Raw genomic sequence first — 20,738 nt, 5'->3', positions numbered from 1 at the left:
CCCACCCCCCCTATGGTCATTTCACGTTAAGATTAAACCAGGTCACACGCCCGCTGTACAACCAAACCTCATGCTCTGCTTCTATAAGTTCACGGTAGCGTTTTTCTTGCGTAAACCCCAAGTGATCACCTGGATGAGGGAAAGTAAGACGGCTCAAATGGGGCTCAGCGGATGCAGCCGCTCAGGTTTGCCGGTCTGTAATAGATAGTACCGAAACATCTGGCATACTGCGAGCTGCTGGGGTAAACATACGCTCCCACCAAGTCTGGAATAGGAGGCAAGAAAAAGCCACCATTGGAAAACACTACCCGAGACTAAAGCACCAATCCCCACAGCCAAAGCTAGCAAACCAGTCTTGAAGACCTCTGCGTGACTGTGGCACGTGACACATAGTACTCGCCCGTGGACGGCGGCGTTTATATCCATCCATACTATGTAGTGCTATTCGAAAACTTATCCATCAGCTGCTTTGGCATGGGAAAACACGTTACTGTGCGTGGGATAATATACAAATATAATATTCAATTGCCTGGACTTAATTAGAACAGCTGACATAATAAGTTGTGTTACAAAAACAGATGGAATTGTATTTTAAAAGGATCACTCAGTTTAGCCTTAGAAAGTCACTTGCTGGTGTTAATTGTAAGAATTTTAAATTTCAGCAAATGTGTAATAAGTTTGTTTTTTTCTACAGAGAATTTACAAGGTAAAAAACTAAATGTACAAGATAATATGAAAACCAGTCAAATACATCAATTACATCATTAACAATGGGCTTGTGCTTTACCCAGGAGAAGAAAACAAAACAAAACAAAAGAAAAAAAAACAGCCTGCTGACTGCGAGTCCCCTGGGGGCCACGCTGGGGGCCACGCTGGGGGCCACGCTGGGGGCCACGCTGGGGGCCACGCTGGGGGCCACGCTGGGGGCCACGCTGGGGGCCTGCATCAGGGGTGGCAGAGTGGCAGGGGTCAGTTGTCACAGCGTTCTTAGGTGAAGTTGACTTGTCTTTTTTCTCTTCTTTTTTTTTTGGTAATTCCCCCCAAAAATGGGATGACAGAGGGCGTCGAAGGCTAACCTCTATGGCTAAGGAGCATCTCTCACAGAACAGGGGGGGTTTGGGGCTCCTACTTCCTCCACTTCTTCAGGGGAACGTGACTCAACGCGACTACATGAGGCCATTCGTGGGGCCACCGATGGGACCCAGTTCCGATCCGCTCTTCATGTAGTACTTTTCGAGCTTGGCCAGAATGTGCTTCCCGTAGGTGTACTTGCGCAAAGTGGCAATGTGAGGCCGGATCTAAGAAAGACGAGAAGGTCAGCAAATTCAAGTCAATCTGGCCTCATCTGAAAAGGCTGACTTGAATTTATATCAACACATCTGAGAGGCAAAATATGAAACATCTGTGTTTGAAAACAACCTGTAACTTTTGAAAAGGTTAGTGATGGACTCACCTTGTGCATGATGATTTTACGCTGAGCAGGTTCTGCCATGTCAATCATTCTTTGGACGACGTAGTTGGCGTACTGGTCCTTCATCATGGTGTACAAGGCGCTGTGGGGCCCGTCTTTCTGGCAGCACACTTCGTCAATCAGCAGAGCTCTCTCTGCACGCGAAGAGTGGATCACACACTTCTCCACGACATTACTGAGGAAAAACAAGCTACGGTTACTCACCAGTTCAGAACTGAGCGGACGGAGTCAAAGAGATGGCCGGTCAGGGACGATGATTAATATCAGTGTTCCTACCAGATAACCAAGAGTGCCGTTCCTTTGTTTAGTAATACGATTTTGTGTGTTGTATTTGGGACCTGACATGGAGTGTGTATAAACTAATGAGAACACAAGGCATATTGGAAATACATCTTTGTTCCTTTTTTGATGTTTACGGAGGAGCGGCAGGGCAACGGCAGGACTTAAAGCCGTATGACAAAGATTAGGGGGAACCCAAACAAAATGAGGTGTCCTGTAATCCAAGTTAATTAGATCAGTTGATATGATTGTGTACAATTTACTTGTTCATTGTTGGTGTTTGTGACCTTTACACTGCACATTTTACCTACAAAAAAAAAAAATTCAGTTTAACTAATTTGTTATGAGAGAATTAAATTCAGGTAGTAAAAAATGTAAAATGTCCCAGAGTTTTAAGACCATTTTAAATACGAGTAATACTAATTTGCCTCTTCGCACAGACCCTGGGAACATGTCGTGTCGTGTCATGCCATACTGACTCATAACACCGTTCACCTGCTTGTTACCTTAAGCCTGTCAGGTAGGTAGGTAGGTAGGTATGGTAGGTAGGTATTTACTTTATTAATCACCGAGGGGAAATTTTTTCGCTACAGCACGTCATGTGCTTGTGGTCAACTTGGAGTACGTCATAACATTGTTGCACGTGTCGTATTAAAGTTTCTGGTTACAGTGTTAGGGATACTAAAATTTGTAGCAACATATAGTCGAGTCTGCTATGTAATACATAAATAAATGATTGTGTATGGATTCATGAAACATCTGTAAGCATATACAGGTAAAAGGTTGTCCTCGACAAAATCAGCTTCTCTCCCAGGACATGAAAACTTACCTTGCAAATTTATGCTGGCTCAGAAGAAGAACCTTCCCGCGAACCTCCGCCACTATCTTGCTCTTGTCTTCTGGCCTGCCGTGTTCCAACACGTGCTGAATGACGTAGTTACCGTACTGATCCTGCAGGAGGCAGCGGAGGGGTAATACCAGAGTAAAGCCATTTCAACAGTTACACTATTGAGCATAAAGAATCAATGAGACACCCTTTAATCTGATTGATACTCATGCACTAGTTTCACCACTGGTCTTAATTGGTGCGAGATAATCATGCATCTCTACGACGAAAAGCCGACGAATGAGTGACACCCCCACTTGTAGTGTTGCAAATACCCTTACGCCATCACTGCGGAAGGTCAGACAAAAGAGATGCTGCTGGTTTGGAGCGTTGTTGACCAGACAACACAACCAATAGCATCTTTGCCCCTTCAGAAATGGGTGATAGACAGTTATGGGTGTAATTTTAGTGTGACAAGGTGGAGACAAGAACTCACCTGACCAAGCAACAAATAACAGCATTCAATTGTCAATCTTGTTAAATAGGTAATGTGATCTCCACCTTTACTTTAAAGTATTTGCCGACAAATCCTTTTCCTGTCAATCTGTTTTAACAAGAACCAGCATTATGCTGCTCTTGGACCGTAAGGTGAAGTGCTTTAAGCACTACTTATTATCAATTTGTTTGTCCAATGAGTTTCAAAGTCAGAAAACTTTTATCAAACAATTACAATTTCAGTGAAATGAAGCCAAAAAGAGAAAAACAGATTGATCAGAAAACGCTGCAGGCAAAAGAGGGCTCATCAGCCAGCAGATAAGACTTGTGAATCCTCGGTGGCATAAAGCAAGAGTGGGGTAAAGGCAGGAAGAGGCGGCTCAGTGGGTTAGGAAAGGCCTGTAAAAGTTCAGAGTTGGACAGCTATCTAAATGTTAAATTAGATTCTTTACAGAAGAAAAGATATATTAAAAAAAAAAAAAAAAAAAAGAAGAGGAAAGAGGAAGGGAGCACGGGGACATCTGCGAGAGAGGCAAATTGCTCTGACCTTGAACAGTGCATCACGGGACACTGTATAATATGTTTTGGGTGTCATCTCCAATGATACGCCTTGATATTTCTAGATGGAATAAGTGAGGGGGCAGGGTGGATGTTTAAATAATCACATATGCCAGATGTAATGACAGCTAACAGTACAATTACATTCATCCTTACACTTTACACTTAGCAGACCACAACTACACAGGAACAATGACAGGCTAAAAATATGAAATGTTCAAACATGAAGGAGACATGCAAATACACGAAACACATCTCAACAGTGAGCAGTCACATCTAGGAAACATTAAAATTACATCTGTAATCAGTGTGGGTTTTGAAATGGCAGACAGACAGATGTGCTCACCTGGCCCAGCTGTTCAGAGTGCTGATGCAGCTCCTCCAGAATGGGCAGAGTTTGCTCCTGGGTGCAGTGCTCCAAAATCCTTTGGATAACTCTGCAGCCATAGGGATGTGTGGAAAGCACAAACACCTGCAAAATGAGGTAAAAGCGAGAACAGATCAATACAGAGGCAGTTTCACAGCAACTACAATAATAGTGCTGCACTGAACTGGATTAAAGGGGAACCTGATGATGCACCTCATCTCCATTTTTAGCCTCAGACTGATTCTTTTATTAGAAAACCTTTTATGTCAACAACACTAAAGAACTATCAAACAAACGGTACATAAGGACAACAAGTTAAAACTAAATAGGCAAGAAAACAACATAAACCAAAGTGAATTTAGATACAGGAATAATGAATAATAATTTCAATTTCCACTTCCGACTGCTCAAATGTAGGTTATCAAAACAATTACTCGCACTGGAGCCATTTCTCATAATGACAAACCCACCTGTCCCTGGAAGGCATCAATAATGAACTGAAGCGCCTGAGGCTGGACGCATTCAATGCACTTCTGCACCACATGGTTCCCATTCTGGTCCTTCACGCACTTCAACACGTGGCCGTCCAGCTCACGGACAATGTCGCTCTGAAAGGAAGAGATTAGGCAATGGAGGTGAAATTGTCACCGTGTTTTAATTGAATGTTTTAAAAATGTTGGATTGATGAGACACCGAAAAGTAACAACTGTTAAAAAGTAGTGAAATCTCACTTACAATTACCTGCTGGTCTGAGGAAATGGACTCCAAGGCTTTTTGAATGACCCTGCAACCATACATCTGCAAAGCCAGCGGGAGGACGTGCCCACGAATACGTGTTGCCAAAGCCAGCTTCTGATCTGCACTTCCAAACTGCATGACACCAAACACAAAACATTTTGCATACATGCTGAAGAAAGTAAGCTCTTTTATAGTATATATTGTGCGTTAGAGAAAAGGTACTAGGACAAAATATTAAAGAGTCCCAACCTCAAAGAACTTTTGGATGACATAGTTCCCAAATACATCAGTCATCAGTTGGTATGCTGCTTGCAGAATCTCTCCAAACACCATCTGCCTCTCAGCAGGAGTGGCCCTCTCTAGCTTCTGTTGGATGAATCTAGAAGGACGAGATCGCAACAAAGGGTTGAGAGAGAATAAAGAAATAAGTCAGATTTCAGTTCAACACAATTTACGCTTTTAGTAAGTTTAACATTTTGTGAGATCTAAAACTTGGAGATTCGATACTAAAGTGGCATTTTTAATCCAGAAAGCAGATCGGTTACCTGGATCCATGCTGGTCTTGAGAGAACTCAACCATGTGTCCCGGCAGGTCACGAAGTTGAAGGTTCGGGAAGCGGTTGTTCCTAAAGTCTTCCAGTAGGCGGCTGCGTCCGGACGGCATGACATCAGAGCGACTGTAGCGGGGCCGAGAGGGAGGGAACAGCTGGCTGCTGGAATTGAACAGACTGGACGTGCCACCGGTGCTCCGGTATTTGGCTTCAGCTCCAGGAGCTGCAGAAATGTAACGCCCGCTGCCATTTGTCAGGCCACCTGGATTGCACAGTGATACACATTATGATAGGACATTGTTGTGATTTTCAATAAAATGTCAAATATAACAGGACATTTTTTGTGGTCCTGAATAGTGAGTGAACCCAAATAAATTTAACATTCAAACTGACAACATAATGTTACCATTAAAATATGTGCTCTCAAATCAATTTCAAAGTGAGGGACGGGGAACAAAATCAACCCGACGAGGCTCTGTGTAAAAGTACATTTCCTCCTCTATGATGAATAAATGAATAGTGGTACGGTATGTGCACAGATATTGACACTTGAAAGTTGTTTTCACATTCATCAAATGAGGGAGTAAAGGTTCTCTATGCTCACCTAAAATCTGAGTTTAAGACAAAGACAAGTATGGCTGTAGGACTCACGTGTTGAGCAAACCTAATTGTGGTCAGAAATCCAACGTACACAAGGATGATGTGGAAAGTTATACCCTGAGCACACATATATTGCGATTTTTTTTAATTTTTTTTTACTAATACTGAATATTACATATACAAAGATTTCTTAAAGGAGGAGGAGGAGGAGTAGTACATGTCATTAAAAAAAAAAAAAATCGTAACTGGGTAATTCAACTTTGTGGTGTTTTGGAAATCGGCCATAAACCATGTTTGTTAGGGATCTTTAAGCTTACCTAGATGAAGGCTGGAAGTGGATCCATGAGAGGAGGGCAGAGAAGGTGGAGGAGTTAGTGGGGAGTGACCTGGTGTCAGGCCAATGGGGCTTGGTGAAGAGGAGTAACCCAGGCTGTTGTAAAACGGCTGGCCAATGGGAGTTAAACTGCTGCCACCGCGTTTGTATAGGTCAGAACTTGCCAACAGGGAGTCCCTGCGAGATACACTGCTACTGGTAGAGCTGGATACTGCAAGAAAGATCATCAAGAACCAGTTTAAGAAAGGCGCAATGTAATCTGCGAACCAAAATATATTAAGATAGTAATCAGAGAAACTTAAAAAAACCAAAACTGTGTCTTTCTTTACGTAGTTTGTAGATTAACCACTGACCAGAAGAACCAAAGCCTCCAAGAGCAGAGGCCAGGCCGACACCCAGAGAACCGCCAGTGCTGCTGAAGCCCAGGGACGAGCTTTGTGGTGGAGGGGCAGCAGAAGTGTGTGAGAAAAGGGAGCTGCTCTGGGAGGTGTTCGGGACAGATCCAGAGCCGTAGAATGAGCTGGAGGGCAGGCCACTGCTGGGTGGGGGAGCCTGCTGCTGCTGCTGCTGCTGCTGGGGCTGAGGCATTGAGCGGTACATGCCGTTGGCTGGAGGACCAGACATGTTGTTACCGGAGCCAGATGCAGACGCTGCTGCTGCGGCTGATGGAGAGAAGGGAAGAGTGTGAGGTAGGTGAGATAAGGGGTACGACTCAAGGAAGAGGAGGGAGGAGTGGATGGGTGTCATTCCCAAGTTTTAAATCCTTAAATTGATTGAATGGCTACAGATGGGATTTGAAATATTAATGATTCCCAGCATCCACAAAATTATCTATAATGCACTAGATTAGTTCTTACCAGCCTGTGCTGCGGCAGGGTTGATAAGGAGAGGGGTCTGGACTAGACGAACAGGCCCACCAAGACCAGTTCGGGCACCGGGGCCCATCACCAGGGCTCCAGTCTGGTCATAGTAGGCTGCAGGCGCCAATACCTGATAACCTGAGGCGAGAGGGATCAAGAGCAGTCAGTACTTACAGATGACTACATTACTAATATTACTATACAATAAATTTCAAACAGATGACTACATTACTTCTCAATATCTTTAAAAATTCCTTTCTGGATGGAGGATTGGGAATTGAATTGAGGATGATTGTGTCAAATGTTATAAATAAAAATAAATGTAAGTAAATTGAAAAAAAAAACCCACAAAAAATACCTAACATCAAACAATAAAGATAATTTGGCTGTTACTGTCTTTGGCTAAATTGTGGTATGGTGGTTGTATGAAGTCTTCTACTAACCGGACATTCCTGCATATGCCAATGCAGGATTTGCAGCAGCTGCTGCAGCTAAAGATTCCTGCTGACTCTGTTGGCCTTGTCCAGGCGTAAGAGGTCGCTGGTTGTTTCCCGTGCGCATCACCTTGAGAAAATGGTAAAGATACGATCACACCAACACTGCATTGTACAGCAACAAAAGTCATCAGGTGTATTCTGCAATCAGTGCCTCTCTCAACTTGGTTTTAAAACATTTTTTGTAAATACATGTGACTAAATGAGGAACAGCTCATGTGCTTCACCAGAAAAGTCTGTTTGGCTTGTTCAGATTTAACAGTTGCCTGGCAACATAAACAAACAACCTGAGAACAATTACCACATTTTGAATGTAACTGACGGGTGCACAAGAATAATGTGAAATATATTTTTTTTCCAATCAAGACTACTCACTTTGAACCCAAAGATACAAAGACAAAACTATTCTAAATTTAACAAATATTTTGAGTATTCATGGGCCCTTCTGTTTTTTTGTTTTTTTTTTGCATGAGAGAACATGGTCTTCACATACATTATAAAAAGTTTTACTAAAAAAGCACCCTGAAGCACAACATTCATATAAAATCACACAGGGTAAGATGATAAATGAAAACAATATTTCAACTTGGACAAAATTTGTGAGAAAGCGGCTGGGTTAAATACGTAAACCATTCCTACCTGCTGTTGGCCAGGTCCTGGTCCCTGATTGGATGCTTGCTGATTAGCTGAGTGATTGGCAGAAGATGCAGCCTGTTGTTGGAATAAATTGGCTGGGTACACACCCCAAGGAACACCATAGTACTGCGGTGGAACAACTGTGGGGCCTGAGAGAAAGATTTGTTACATTTTACACAACAGATTAAAAAGAGAAGGTTTCCCAGAACTTGGCACATTAGCTTCATGAGTGAAAAAGGTGTGTTGTGCATGTGCTGTATGATCACCTGCAAGCGTGGCTGCTGCTGCCAGCCCAGCGGCAGTATAGGGGTCAGTTCCAGGGGGGCCAGCATTAATAATGTAAGGATTTGGCACAAATGCAGGAGCAAGGCCAGCTGAGTAAAATGAGGAAGAGTAAAGTCATTCAAATTTTCATATCAAATCTCATTTAAAAGCCAATGCAACTCAAACAGATAGAGACAACTTAAGACACAAAGTAGTTTAAATGTATTACATGACACACTGTACTACACAAAGAGCCTGTCTTACCGAGATGTTGCTGCTGAGCTGCAGCCAGGGCGTATTGTTGTTGCTGAGCTGCAGTGAGCTGCTGAACAGTCAGGGCATTAGATCTCTGGAACAACTGTAAAAACAACAACAACAACAAACAACATACCAAATAAAAAACCACAACCTATTGGACAATCTTATAGTTGTATATTAAATAAATTTTGTGCTTCAACATACCTGCTGCTGAGAGCTGTAGTCAAACAATCCAACTGGAGTCCCGGAAGAGTCCACCTGAATCTGGTTCCCTGCATAATCAAACTGTAAGGACTCCACACCGGCTTGCTGCTCCATACCTCCCATGTTCTGGGCCTCCTGGTTCTGGAAGTCCTCAGCTTGGACCTTGTTTTGGGCGGGGTGCTGTTGTTGGAGGACATGGGGGTGGTGCTGTCCCATCATCTCTAAACCTGTCTGATTGGGACCCATCCTCTCCACAGCCTCAGTAGGAGAAGCTTGACGGCTTCCAGGGGTTGGACTGGGAAGCAAAGAATTTAAGCATCAGCATGTAAACCATATTCATACAAAAATTAGCCTCACACAGGAAGTCTAGCTACGCCAATGAGACTATAAGCCTTTGCATGTAGATTTCCCAACTCAGTTGGACTTTTTCAATATGTCTAGGCTTCATTGTTTTGAACTACAATGCTAAAATGTGCCAAAATGTGTCAGAGTTCAGTTATGTAAAAGAGCTGGTACAGAAAAGGGGATAAAAAAACCAAAACAAAGTTACAGCTCAGAGTTTCAATTGAAAGGCACCATAGTTATAAAGCATTAAACAACTTCCATCTGTTCTCTTTATGTTACTGTAAAAGGAAGACCTACTTGAAATCTTTGCAGTCTCTGTCCATGCCGTTTAGTAGACCTCTTCCATTGGCTTTTGCAGCATCACTCTCCTCTCCCACCTTCATCTCTGGGCTCTTGTCTTCTTCAAAGGGAGAGACCTTCTCTTGTGCATCACTCTTCTCTCTCCCATCCTGGTCAGCATCTCCTCCGCCCTGTATTCATGAAAAAAGACCAAGTAAGACTATCGACCAAACTTGAGGATGAAGTTAGAATATGCCAGGCAAAGAGAGGACTGACTTACATAGCCACCATTTCTGTAGCGACCATCCATCTTGTCACCGGGAGAGGAGCTCAGGACGTACTCCACCATGCTCACCCCCAAGCCTCCGCCTTCTGAGCGAGGTGAAAGCACAGAATTCGCGTCACCATTCCCATGGAAACCCTGGCCTGGTCGCCGCTGTACCATGATCGGCTGAGACACTGAATGATCTGAATGAAAAGCCGTAATCAAATACAGTGGTAAGAGAGGTGAACCCTGTGCAGTTATCTGATGCATTCATAGGTCATAAAATGACATCTGATTTTCATCCGAGTCTAAAGTAAAGACAAACATGGCTTAAGTTAACAACAACAACAACAATTGAATTAATTGGTGTCTTAATGGAACACATCCATTAACCATTCAGTGCAGGTGGAAAAAGTAAGTGAATCCTTAGATGTACTGAGGAGTGGCAGCAATATTCTCAAATGCTTTCTGTAGCTGTGCATCAAGCTGCACAACATTCAGGAGGAAGTTTGGACCGTTCGTTCTTCCTGGACAACTTCAACCCAACATTATTCTTGGGATGTTTGGTGTAAACAGCTCTTGACGTAATTCAACACCAAATCGATTGGGTTACGGACTGGGCTCTTAGGAATTTATTTTCCCTTGATGATGGCAAGATGTCCAAATCCAGAAGCAGCCCAACATCATGATGCTCCCACCAACGTACTTCACCTATTGAATGATGCTGCTTTTAACGCCCTATCTGACCACAACTCTGATCAAGATCTGACCAATGTATACATACATGTACATCATTATAAAGAGTGTACTTACTTTTTCTCTCTCCACTGTATCTAAATAGTTCCAACAATATAAATATAAATATATATATATTTTTTTTAAAGGTATATCTGGGTAAAAACCAGGTTACATAAAGGCAACCATGCAACCTATGGGTTATTCCCAATTAACAAACTGGAATAAATTCCATTTAGCAAAACTAAATAATAAATCCTTTAGAAAAAAAACAAGTTAAATGGATATTGACAAAGATATAGAAGATACTTACGAGATGATCCCCATGCGTTGTCCCTCCACTCCTCTCCAAGAAGCATCCCTTTCCTTCCATCCTTGGCCAACTCATCAGAATCCCAGAGCTTCTTCGCTGGCAAAAGCTATATAAAAAAAAACAAAAAAAAAACATACACATTTGTATTTTCTCAGCAATTCTAACAATACTGCATGACATAGTTCTATGTGGTATTTAAAATACACCACTATTAAAAACTAGAGGTGTGGACTTCGATATACAACTTCCCCAGTCTGATCTGCGCAGTAATCCAGTGGATTACTACCAGAATAATCTCCATGTCCACATACTCGCAGTTAGAACCAAAATTTTAAGTTCCGCCCACAACGTTTTGGCAAAACACTGGTCTTCGTGTCGGCTGTAGCATGTGTAAAGCTGGGCCGAAACTTTGTGAATGGCATTCAATCTCACTGTCAACTCACACTGTTCTAATTGGTTTTACTGAATGCAAGCGTGAAGCTCCCAGGTAGTTTGGTCCAGTGAAATTTCCAATAAAGTTGAGGGCTGTCAACCAAACATTATATGCCTATGGTTGTCATTATTCAACTTTCTCAGTCCTGTGTGATGACTAGTCCACTATTGGATTTATTAGCTTTAACCAAGAGCAACTACTAGTCTAACAGGTCAATCTTTAGTCGGGGGCAGCAATAATATGTTCTCCGAAACACAGATACAGATGTGTAAAAGGCACTTTTCATGCCAACGTATATTCAACTTGACTGAACACTGTACAAGAGTGTGGAAAAAGACTAATACCAGGGAAGAAAATCTCTTACCTCTCCCATCCCCCTTGATTCTAAAGCAAGAGCTTGAAAGTCATAGTTCATCTCATCCGCAGCACGGACCTGAGACAAAGGAAAGAAAAAGGTTTTTGAGATACAATTCATGAACTAGATTTAATTTAACATTATTTGAATAAAAATCCTAGACTGTAAATAGAATGCTATAAAGGGACTTGTTACAAGGCCACGAGACAGGCAATTCAAATTATTTTGATTAGTTTTACATTAATTAACATGTTGGTTTTGTGAAATAAAAAGAGCCTGATATGAAATATGGCCAATGCATCATTTCACATGGTCGATCAGACAAGGAAAGACTTTTACTCAGTACAGGAACATTTTACATAGGATTTCAAAGTGAACAGTCCCGATTGTAAGAGCGTGTGAAATATAAAAGGTGTTCACTCTGACTTTACTATTAAAGTGTTTTCATCACCTGCAACGCAAAAAGAAAAGAAAAAGAGAGCAGTAAAGTTGTAATTTTCTGGACAAGAAAAGCTCCCTCTAAGTAAGCATCTTTCTTTTCATCAAGCTAAGCAACAACACTATGCCCACTCAACTGTGTACATGGAGACTGTTGAGCAAAGGTCTCCGACATGCTTGGGGAATGGGGACCCAACAAACAAACGGAACAGGGACCTTTGCACAGTTACTGGATCCAAACAAAGAAATCTAAAACACACAATTTGCACAAACCCCAAATGAAGATTTGTAAAGTGAGGATTAACCTTGTTGCTCTGTAGGGAAAATTCATGAAACTGAATACTTTGTGAGCTCATTTAAAACATTTTTTTTCCCGACAAGTTAGCAACCAGAATATCACAGAAGATTGTGTTTTTTTTTTTTGCAGTGATGCTTTGTACCCAGAAGATCCAAGCTTCAAATATTATAATCAGTTGGGGCCTTTTTGTAAATAGTTTACTGGTGTTACAAGATAGGTGAAGTGGGTGTATTGCTTATAAGAAGATCAAATCTAATCCAGGAAGTCCGGTCTGAGTAAAAAAAAAACATCCAGATTTTTTGTATTATCAGATGCCAAAATACTGCGCAACAGTTTATAATTCTGTCAGAGAGCATACTACAACTGTGGGTCTGTTATCATGGTGAGACTCACACCCCTGCTGTGCTGACACAATGACCAAAGCCCTCCGATCAAGGATTTGTGGCTGTAAAGGAGGAGGTTGCAGTAATCTAATGCAATGCTATTGTTTTCTTAACAAAACCTTGTGATGAACTGGGGATCTGTCCAGTGTGTACTCCACCTCTCACCAAGTGTGTGCTGGGATAAATGACTTTGAATGGTGTGTGTATATATGCGGCACTAAAATGTGCCATCATTATTTAAAGACCTTTCAGCTTTGTTTTTTCTGCTCTGAGGAGTGAGTAAGCTCGAGTAAAGAAACAAGAGGATCCAACACAGGAAGTCTTTGGAAGATAAAGGCACTTACTCTGATGTTTGCATTTTCAATATTTTGTGTCCCATTTCATCTTGTAAAATTTGAATAAATTAATCTAGATGATTTAACTTAAACCGTAATTATCATAGCGGTTATTGATTGGTCAAACACAACATCTTAAACGAGTCGATGCTCTGGAGCAGGTGCAAATCCATTAACAAGGTATCAAGCGGAGTTCAATTTAGAATTAGCACGTTCTTGAATTCATGTTCATTTAGATTTTCTTCATTTGGCAGTACCTCAACATCTGTTGGAACAGTCCTAACTTGTGAACATGTACCCACAGAAAGCACACAGGTTATTCATGTTTTGTTTTGATCGCCCCAGAAGCAAAACAAACAAAAGCTCACAAGTCCTCTGTCAAACCACCACTGACAAAGTATTACAAGTGAACAAAAAACAACTGGTTTAATAATTGATACAACATTCAGTGAAACTTGGTGGGGGCTTTGGGATGAATGTCTGTCCATCTAACCTGCACCACATTAAATATCATTGCAATGGCTGGTCTCCCGATTAGACCAATTTACCTGATCAACATGATTGGCATCTCCAGTTGGCCAGCGATGCTTGCTGGGTGTACAACCCACAAGCTGCTCTCCAGGCTGCCTCTGAAAGAAGTATCCGACCGTGGCGTCATCCTGAGATCTTCCACTCAGCGGAGGCTGCGGGGTACCTGGGGTAGGGTTAGCGCCCCTGTCCATGCCCTGTAAATGTGGTCCTCCAGGAACCTGCCCAGCTCCACCAACCGTAGTTAGGGGCACGCCGCCATGAACTCGGACAACCCCGGACTCGGGAGCACCGTTTGCATGCAGCATCCCAACTCTTGTCTCCTGCCAGGCCACGTCATTCATACCTAGGATGCTGCATGGAACGCTCATTCCACGGGAAAGCCTAAAAAAACAAAACATGATTATTTAGACAAGTAGGCGTCACTCAAGTTGACCAGTATTGAGTTTAGAAACACAAATATATAGTCTTTTTTTTCTTCTTTTTTTAAAGATATAGGCTTTTTCTGCTGTGTTTACTATATATCTATATCTATATATATATAAGAATGACTGAATAGTCTACTAGTCTACTGCAGCTCCTCTATGACACAGAACAGTCAGTTATTTGATTAAAATGTCTTTTTATAACTGTGTGAATCTTTGTGGGAACAACATGAGGTTTCTGTAATGAAAGCTTCAATGTTCAGTATGTGACCATGGTCGCCTTTAAACTCCTCCGGGAGTCTGTAAACAAACCCTGTAAACAAACTCTGTAAACAAGCCCTGTAAACAAACCCTGTAAACAAACCCTGTAAACAAACCCTGTAAACAAACCCTGTAAACAAACCCTGTAAACAAACCCTGTTTTGAAGGAGAACCGATGAAAAGGAGGAACTCCTTCATCTAAACGGAACAATTGAATTCTTCACTGGGACTCGACTAACTCCGAGATGCTAACTAACTCCTAGATGTTAACTAACTCCAAGATAATAACTAACTCCAAGATGTTAACTAATTCCCGAGATGTTAACTAACTAACTCCGCGATACTAACTAGCTAACTCCGATATGTTAACTAATTCCCGAGATGTTAACTAACTAACTCCGATATACTAACTAACTCCGAGATGCTAACTAACTCCGAGATGTTAACTAACTCCGCGATACTAACTAACTCCAAGATGTTAACTAATTCCCGAGATGTTAACTAACTAACTCCGCAATACTAACTAGCTAACTCCGAGATGTTAACTAACTAACTAACTAACTCGGAGTTATTCTGACTTTATATTTACTCGCTCGAAGACTTTGAAGTCGAACCGGAAGTGACGTGAAGTTTCCTGATGAAACGGAACAAAACGATTAATGGCCGTCGTTAGCTCAGGAGCAACACGGCTAGCTGGTTAGCATAAGGCTAACGCTACGATGATGATTAAACAGTTCAATAAACACACATATAAACACACTCACATAAACACACATAAACATAAACATACATAAACATAAACACAAACACACATAAACACAAACACATATAAACACACACGCGCTGTTCCGGCTAACAGGCTGCTCATTGTGTGCTAGCCTGACCAGCTAACCGAGTCCGCTGCTAACGAGTGAGCTAACGTTAGCTAACCTGTTTAACGGGATCTCTGCGCAGATGTTCAGACTGAAGCTTCGAGTCGAGCAGGTCGGAACTCTGGGGGACATTCAAGTCTTCAAGTCTGAATGTCTTCAAGTCTGAATGTCTTCCCGTCACATCAACACATGCTAGCTAACGTTCGTCCACGGCAATGATCACGATCTCCGGAGCTAACCGCTAATGCTACCAGCTAATGCTAACCGCTAATGCTACCAGCTAACGCTACCAGCTAACGCTACCAGCTAACGCTCCGCAGCGGGCCTGTTGTTTGTTGTGAGTCGGTGAAACATCGAAGTCAAATCCGCGGATTCGTTCCCGTTTGGCAGCAAACACGTGAACTTCCACATCCGGCGGAACGAATCAGGTTCTCCGCTCGAATTACAACATTTTCTGAACACGACGAGCCAAATAAAACCACGAAGGCTAACGGAGGAGCTAACAGGCGCTGGCGGCCAAGTTGTGTGTAACATCAACCAAACACTCGGAACAACAGAACAACATGGCTCCTCCAGCTCCTCCAGCTCCTCTCAGCTCCTCCAGCTCCTCCAGCTCCTCCGAGCTCCTCCGAGCTCCTCCAGCTCCTCTAGCTCCTCCAGCTCCTCCAGAGGGGCCCGAGCCCACAAACAAAAGAGGAAACACTCACACCGCCTTCAAATCACTCGTTCAAAGCTTCGACCGAGAACAAATAAAGAGGAGATCTGTGAGGAGGAGATCAGTGAGGAGGAGGTCTGTGAAGAGGAGGACTCACGCGTCGTCGTGTGGAGGTCTCTGCTGAAACACGCCGTCACCGACTCGGTCTTGTTTGTTTCCTCGGAGAGAGAGCGCGCTGGTCCGGGGAGCCGCTCCGTGTCTCCGCCGCTGCTGCTGCCCCCTGCTGGAAGCACCGGGAACTGCGCGGCCGTGCGGAGGACCGCGTCGGTGAAACGAGCCTTTCTTTTGTACACAAAACACAACTCCGCTTATTGTTTCCAGCATCCGATATATGTGATCAAGGAGCCGGGGGACCTGGACACGTGTTTGTTTGAATGGACGTTTATTGGAACACGCGCTCATTCATTTGTGAGGACGAAGCAGAAACACACGTAGAAAAGGCTAAAATAATGTTTCGGTTATGGGATGTATTTTAAGGACAAAGGCTTAAATAGGAGGAGTGGTTAAAATCAGAATTACACAAAAACGCCGCGTAAGACATCATCATGCAGGGAGAACTGGTTGATTTGGGCTGATCCTGGATCGGGTGGGTCCTCGTGGTCCATGGCCCTCCTACATAAGGAAACCCGATGAGATCCAATCACCTCTTCCTTTACAAACTGTGATCTCACCTCCCTATTTCCGATTGGATTGCTATATTTAGGAAACCACCCTGCGCTTTATAAAGAGATCGCAGTGGTTCCTGGTAAAGGTTCTGGAGTTGTTAGAGGGGTTCGGCTTGTCGGACAAGTATGTCCAGTGTCATTGAGCGTATAAAAGCAAAGGGAGAGGACACATCTTTGTTTTGGATGTAACATTTGAAGGAGCGATAGAGGAAAGGCAGGAATGGCAGACATACGGAAGAAACTTGTCGTGGTGGGGGACGGCGCATGTGGAAAAACATGTCTCCTGATTGTCTTCAGCAAAGACGAGTTTCCTGAGGTGTACGTCCCGACTGTTTTTGAGACATACGTGGCGGATATCGAAGTGGAAAACAAGCAAGTCCAGCTCGCTTTGTGGGACACAGCTGGACAGGAGGACTACGACCGGCTGCGCCCACTCTCCTATCCGGACACCGATGTCATTCTCATGTGCTTCTCCGTGGACAGCCCCGACTCGTTGGAAAACATCCCTGAGAAGTGGGTCCCTGAAGTGAAGCACTTTTGCCCGAATGTGCCCATCATATTAGTGGCCAACAAGAAAGATCTGCGCAACGACGAGAACGTAAAGAACGAGTTGTCTCGGTTAAAGCTGGAGCCGGTGAAAGCAGAGGATGGCCGGGCCATGGCCATGCGCATTGGCGCATATGACTATCTGGAGTGCTCTGCTAAAACCAAGGATGGCATCTGGGAAGTATTCGAAACGGCAACACGGGCAGCTTTGCAAAAACGAACAACACCATCAGGTGGTTGTCTCAAATGCTGTGTTTTGATGTGAACTGACTTGTCTGCAGGGCCGTGACGCACAGACAGGATGCTTCCTCCGCCTGGGACAGTGTCTGGACATGTGTGGGCAGTGACCACAGTGTGGACACTCCCTAGTAACCATGGTTGCTTGAACCTAAACCAAAACGAATGACTGCAAATACGTTTTCAACGCACTCGAATATCATCTGATATCGACGTGTGTGTGAAATGCTCCGGTTACAGCATGTCCTTTGTGGGTCACATGATGCCAGTCTGACTGCTGGTGGAGGGGTAAAAAGGACACATTTCACTGGGCGCCCCCTCTCGCGTTGACACGGCCTTTCCACAGGCCTGCTTGCCAGCCAAAATTTAAATTGCTCATATTTTTTACGTGTAAAAGTGTTTGTGTGGGCCACTGCCTTAGTGCCGAGGTTGTACTTTGTAATAAGCAAAGCAGAAAAATTGCACTGTTATTTATGTCCACTTTGTAACATGACTGTATCAAGTTTGTGAAATTGCACAGCATCTGGACACTATAGTTATTCACAGAAGGTTTTATAAAGCTGCAAGTCAATGCTCACAGTGTTCTGTACTCGTGATGTTTTACGCCATTTCTGACTAGACAAAGCTTAGCTTATGTTTACAGTTAATGAAATCAGTTGCCTCAGGTTTGTCTATTAGAACCACATTCAAAAAGTTATTTTTTGAGTCCGCAGTATTAAAATGCCTGATTTTTTTTCTTTAGTTGGCATGTAACGGGCCAAATGTTATCCCGGGTTTAGGAGACTACACATGGGCCGGTCTTGAAAAGGGCTAACCATATTGTTGAGTGTAGGTTTTCAAGTTATCAGGTAGACAGTACTCGGTTAAATTGGACATTCACTGTGTTTTTTTTTTTTTTTAATTTTGCTAAGCATGCTTTTACCCCATGTTTTATACTTAGCTGTGGCCACATTGAATAGTTCATACAAAGATTTTGTGAACTGTAAGGAAGAAGTACAGCTAGACAACAACTTTACCTTACAGCTGACCTGAACCAAATCATTTGAAGAACACACAGTTCAGGCTACGTCTGGCTGACGCAGCTCAAAGACTTGGATGACCTGCTGGACATTTTATGTTTAGCTACAGCTTCATTTCCAGTTATGTGGGTGATGTTTCAAAGAGAAGATTAAGCATGTGAGATGGTTTGGCATGTGAGTGCTTTGCTCAGTCAAGCGTGGTTTTTTTCTTCAAAAAGGGTCATGAAACTATTGCTTATGAGCCAATAGCACACGCTCATATAGGATTAAGCCATCTAATGGCAATTAAAAACTTCAGTGGAAGTTAATCATGCTATGTTATTATCAGCACAGTCTTGTGATAAGTACATAAACTTAAAAAAAGGGGGTTCCCTTTGAAATACTAGAAAAAACAAATGTGAAGTAGTAATGATTTCTGTTCAAAACAAAAGTTAAACCGGATTAGTTGAGAAACACATGAAATACTGATTTTCATCCTTAATGTCTTCCGTTGTGACAGTGAATGTACCTCCATTTTTTTTTGTCCAAAACTTTATTGGCAACAGAAATAAATCAATTCGAATTAACTTTATACTTGCTAAATAAATTCAGCTCATGTTTGATCTGTGTCTACACAAAGTATTCTGTAACTGTCCCTTTGCATGATTGTTCAGATGACACCTATGAACATCAGTTGCAGAGACTGTTGCTACACTGGGGATCCAGGGTAAAGCCCTGATTGTTCTGCTGTCTGAGTTATTCTTTTAATGTTCACTGGGAAAAAAACGAGACTGATTTAGCCTTAAACATGTCATTATTCTGCAATTCAGAAAGCAACCAAGGACAGATACATCTGAGTTTCAAAGAGTGTTTTTTTTTCTTTCTTTCATAAATCCAGCCAGAGTTACGATGGCATAAAAGTCACATTCCTCCCTGCTTCTGTTGCTGGGCTTTTTGCTGACTTACAGGGCAGGAATGCATTGTGCTGGACTGGTTAATTTTCCCACAGTGGCCCCCCTCATGTGCCTCTGATTTACAGGTTATTATCCACTGATCAGACAGTGCAGTTTTCATCTTCTTTTAATTTACAAAAACACAGAAGAAAAATACTGAATTTGCCAAACTGATATGTTTGTAAGAGTTTATCATATTATGACAGTGTTCATGCAATTACACGGTACTTTGTTTGGTAGAATGGTACATTTGAAACAATGGAAATTTGAGGAGGAAAAACAATACAGAATGTAAGGGAACAAATGGAACTGTTCTGGGAAAGTCAATAAAAAAGTCAATGTGTGTCACCATCTCCACTTTTCCATTGTTTTGCCTCGTTTTCCTCCAACTAAAGATAGATCATTATCATTCTGTTGCAGCTACCACTATTTCCAGCATATTGGAAAGAAACATCATCCATTGGCCATTATTACAACTGGTGTGGTATATTTTGTGAATTCATTGCATCGGTTATTTTGTTCATCTTGTAGCATTTTCTTTTGACAATAATTCACACTTATATTTTGTGCATTTTACTTCAGCCAAGTAAAAAAATAGTTCTAAGTAGCTACAACCCAGCCACCGGCAACAATAAAATACGTTAAAATAATGAATTACAGCATTAATAATTATATCCAAATTGGATACAGTATAAAGTAGTATAACAGTCATGAGAGGCCACTTCCTAATTTATATGTTTACTTTTCAAATTTTAAGTATCTGACAATCAGTTTTTTCTTATAATATTTCAATACTTTTACATACGATTGTAAATGCAAAACATATACTTGTAATGGTGATTTTATCCTGTGCACTGTTGTTTTGCATTTTTATGAGTTAATTGTTGTAGTTATGTCACCAATGCGTGTGATGACACATAGACAACAGCTTTTACTGGAAAAATGGAAAAAGAAGAAGTCAACTATTCTAAAGGGCAAGCACATTTTAGGGCTTGGCTTTTTACTATTGTTAACAACGTTCAAAATGGCTCTGTATCTGCACTTATTGTTTTGTGAAAAGAGAGCATGTGTGTCACAGAAACTATTTGCGTCTCATCTAAATATAGAACTGAGGATACAAATGACTAATGGGTGTATGCAAGTTGATTTTAATACCTTGGATAAAAGAATTACACAAATCGTTGAAGAATATTAAAATCTAACTACTGTGTATCACAGTACAATAGCTGAAACGTACTTTTACAAGATTGCTAAGAAATTAGGTTTTTAGAGAGTCGTGTTGAATTCGAGAAACGCACAGACATGTATGCAGTACAAACTGTATTTATTTATCTATGCCCACATAAGTTTTAAATAGTACAAGACACAAAGGGAGCAGAGCAGGTTCTGAACAACTGGGAGTCTACTGTGAAATAATAAACAAA

At 42.1% G+C, this 20,738-nt stretch overlaps 2 protein-coding genes across 7 annotated transcripts; one reads left to right on the top strand and one right to left on the bottom strand.

Moving 5' to 3' along the window:
• Positions 1–3: 3 nt before the first annotated feature.
• Positions 4–16,131, bottom strand: pum2 (pumilio RNA-binding family member 2). 6 transcript variants are annotated; one of them, XM_069717152.1, is made up of 23 exons: positions 16,013–16,131; positions 13,663–14,026; positions 11,670–11,738; positions 10,873–10,978; positions 9,840–10,027; positions 9,578–9,750; positions 8,936–9,230; positions 8,738–8,831; positions 8,476–8,583; positions 8,213–8,358; positions 7,523–7,643; positions 7,077–7,217; positions 6,573–6,881; positions 6,203–6,430; positions 5,280–5,547; positions 4,984–5,113; positions 4,732–4,866; positions 4,467–4,604; positions 3,976–4,101; positions 3,619–3,690; positions 2,580–2,701; positions 1,454–1,646; positions 4–1,298 (listed from the first exon to the last, which is right to left on the bottom strand). In XM_069717152.1, exons 2-23 carry the CDS (start codon positions 14,011–14,013, stop codon positions 1,167–1,169), a joined length of 3,645 nt encoding a protein of 1,214 aa, XP_069573253.1. In that variant the 5' UTR covers positions 14,014–14,026; positions 16,013–16,131; the 3' UTR covers positions 4–1,166. The 6 variants fall into 6 exon arrangements, with proteins under 6 accessions (XP_069573253.1, XP_069573254.1, XP_069573257.1 ...); XM_069717153.1 differs by having other exon boundaries at positions 4,738–4,866; XM_069717156.1 differs by having other exon boundaries at positions 9,840–9,931.
• A 519-nt stretch (positions 16,132–16,650) lies between these two features.
• LOC138631949 (rho-related GTP-binding protein RhoB) lies at positions 16,651–19,667 on the top strand. Its single transcript, XM_069717159.1, has one exon. It carries the CDS (start codon positions 16,801–16,803, stop codon positions 17,389–17,391), a length of 591 nt encoding a protein of 196 aa, XP_069573260.1. The 5' UTR covers positions 16,651–16,800; the 3' UTR covers positions 17,392–19,667.
• The last annotated feature ends 1,071 nt before the right edge of the window (positions 19,668–20,738 follow it).

Source organism: Brachyistius frenatus, unplaced genomic scaffold (assembly GCF_029030835.1).
Source record: "Brachyistius frenatus isolate BFR_SWC_R1_liver_20210118 unplaced genomic scaffold, ASM2903083v1 Contig_169, whole genome shotgun sequence".
In the NCBI taxonomy this organism is placed as follows: Eukaryota; Metazoa; Chordata; class Actinopteri; family Embiotocidae; genus Brachyistius; species Brachyistius frenatus.
The sequence above is the reverse complement of the archived record's forward strand: the minus strand, read 5'-3'. Positions and strand labels throughout refer to the sequence as shown.

Coding starts and splice junctions, on each gene's coding strand:
- pum2 (XM_069717157.1), bottom strand. CDS start 15,332: ATGTCCCCCAGAGTTCCGACCTGCTCGACTCGAAGCTTCAGTCTGAAC. Junction 4,867..4,983: donor TCATCCAAAAGTTCTTTGAG/GTTGGGACTCTT, acceptor GGTGTCATGCAG/TTTGGAAGTGCAGATCAGAA. Junction 4,605..4,731: donor CCTCAGACCAGCAGGTAATT/GTAAGTGAGATT, acceptor TCTTCCTTTCAG/AGCGACATTGTCCGTGAGCT.
- LOC138631949 (XM_069717159.1), top strand. CDS start 16,801: ATGGCAGACATACGGAAGAAACTTGTCGTGGTGGGGGACGGCGCATGT.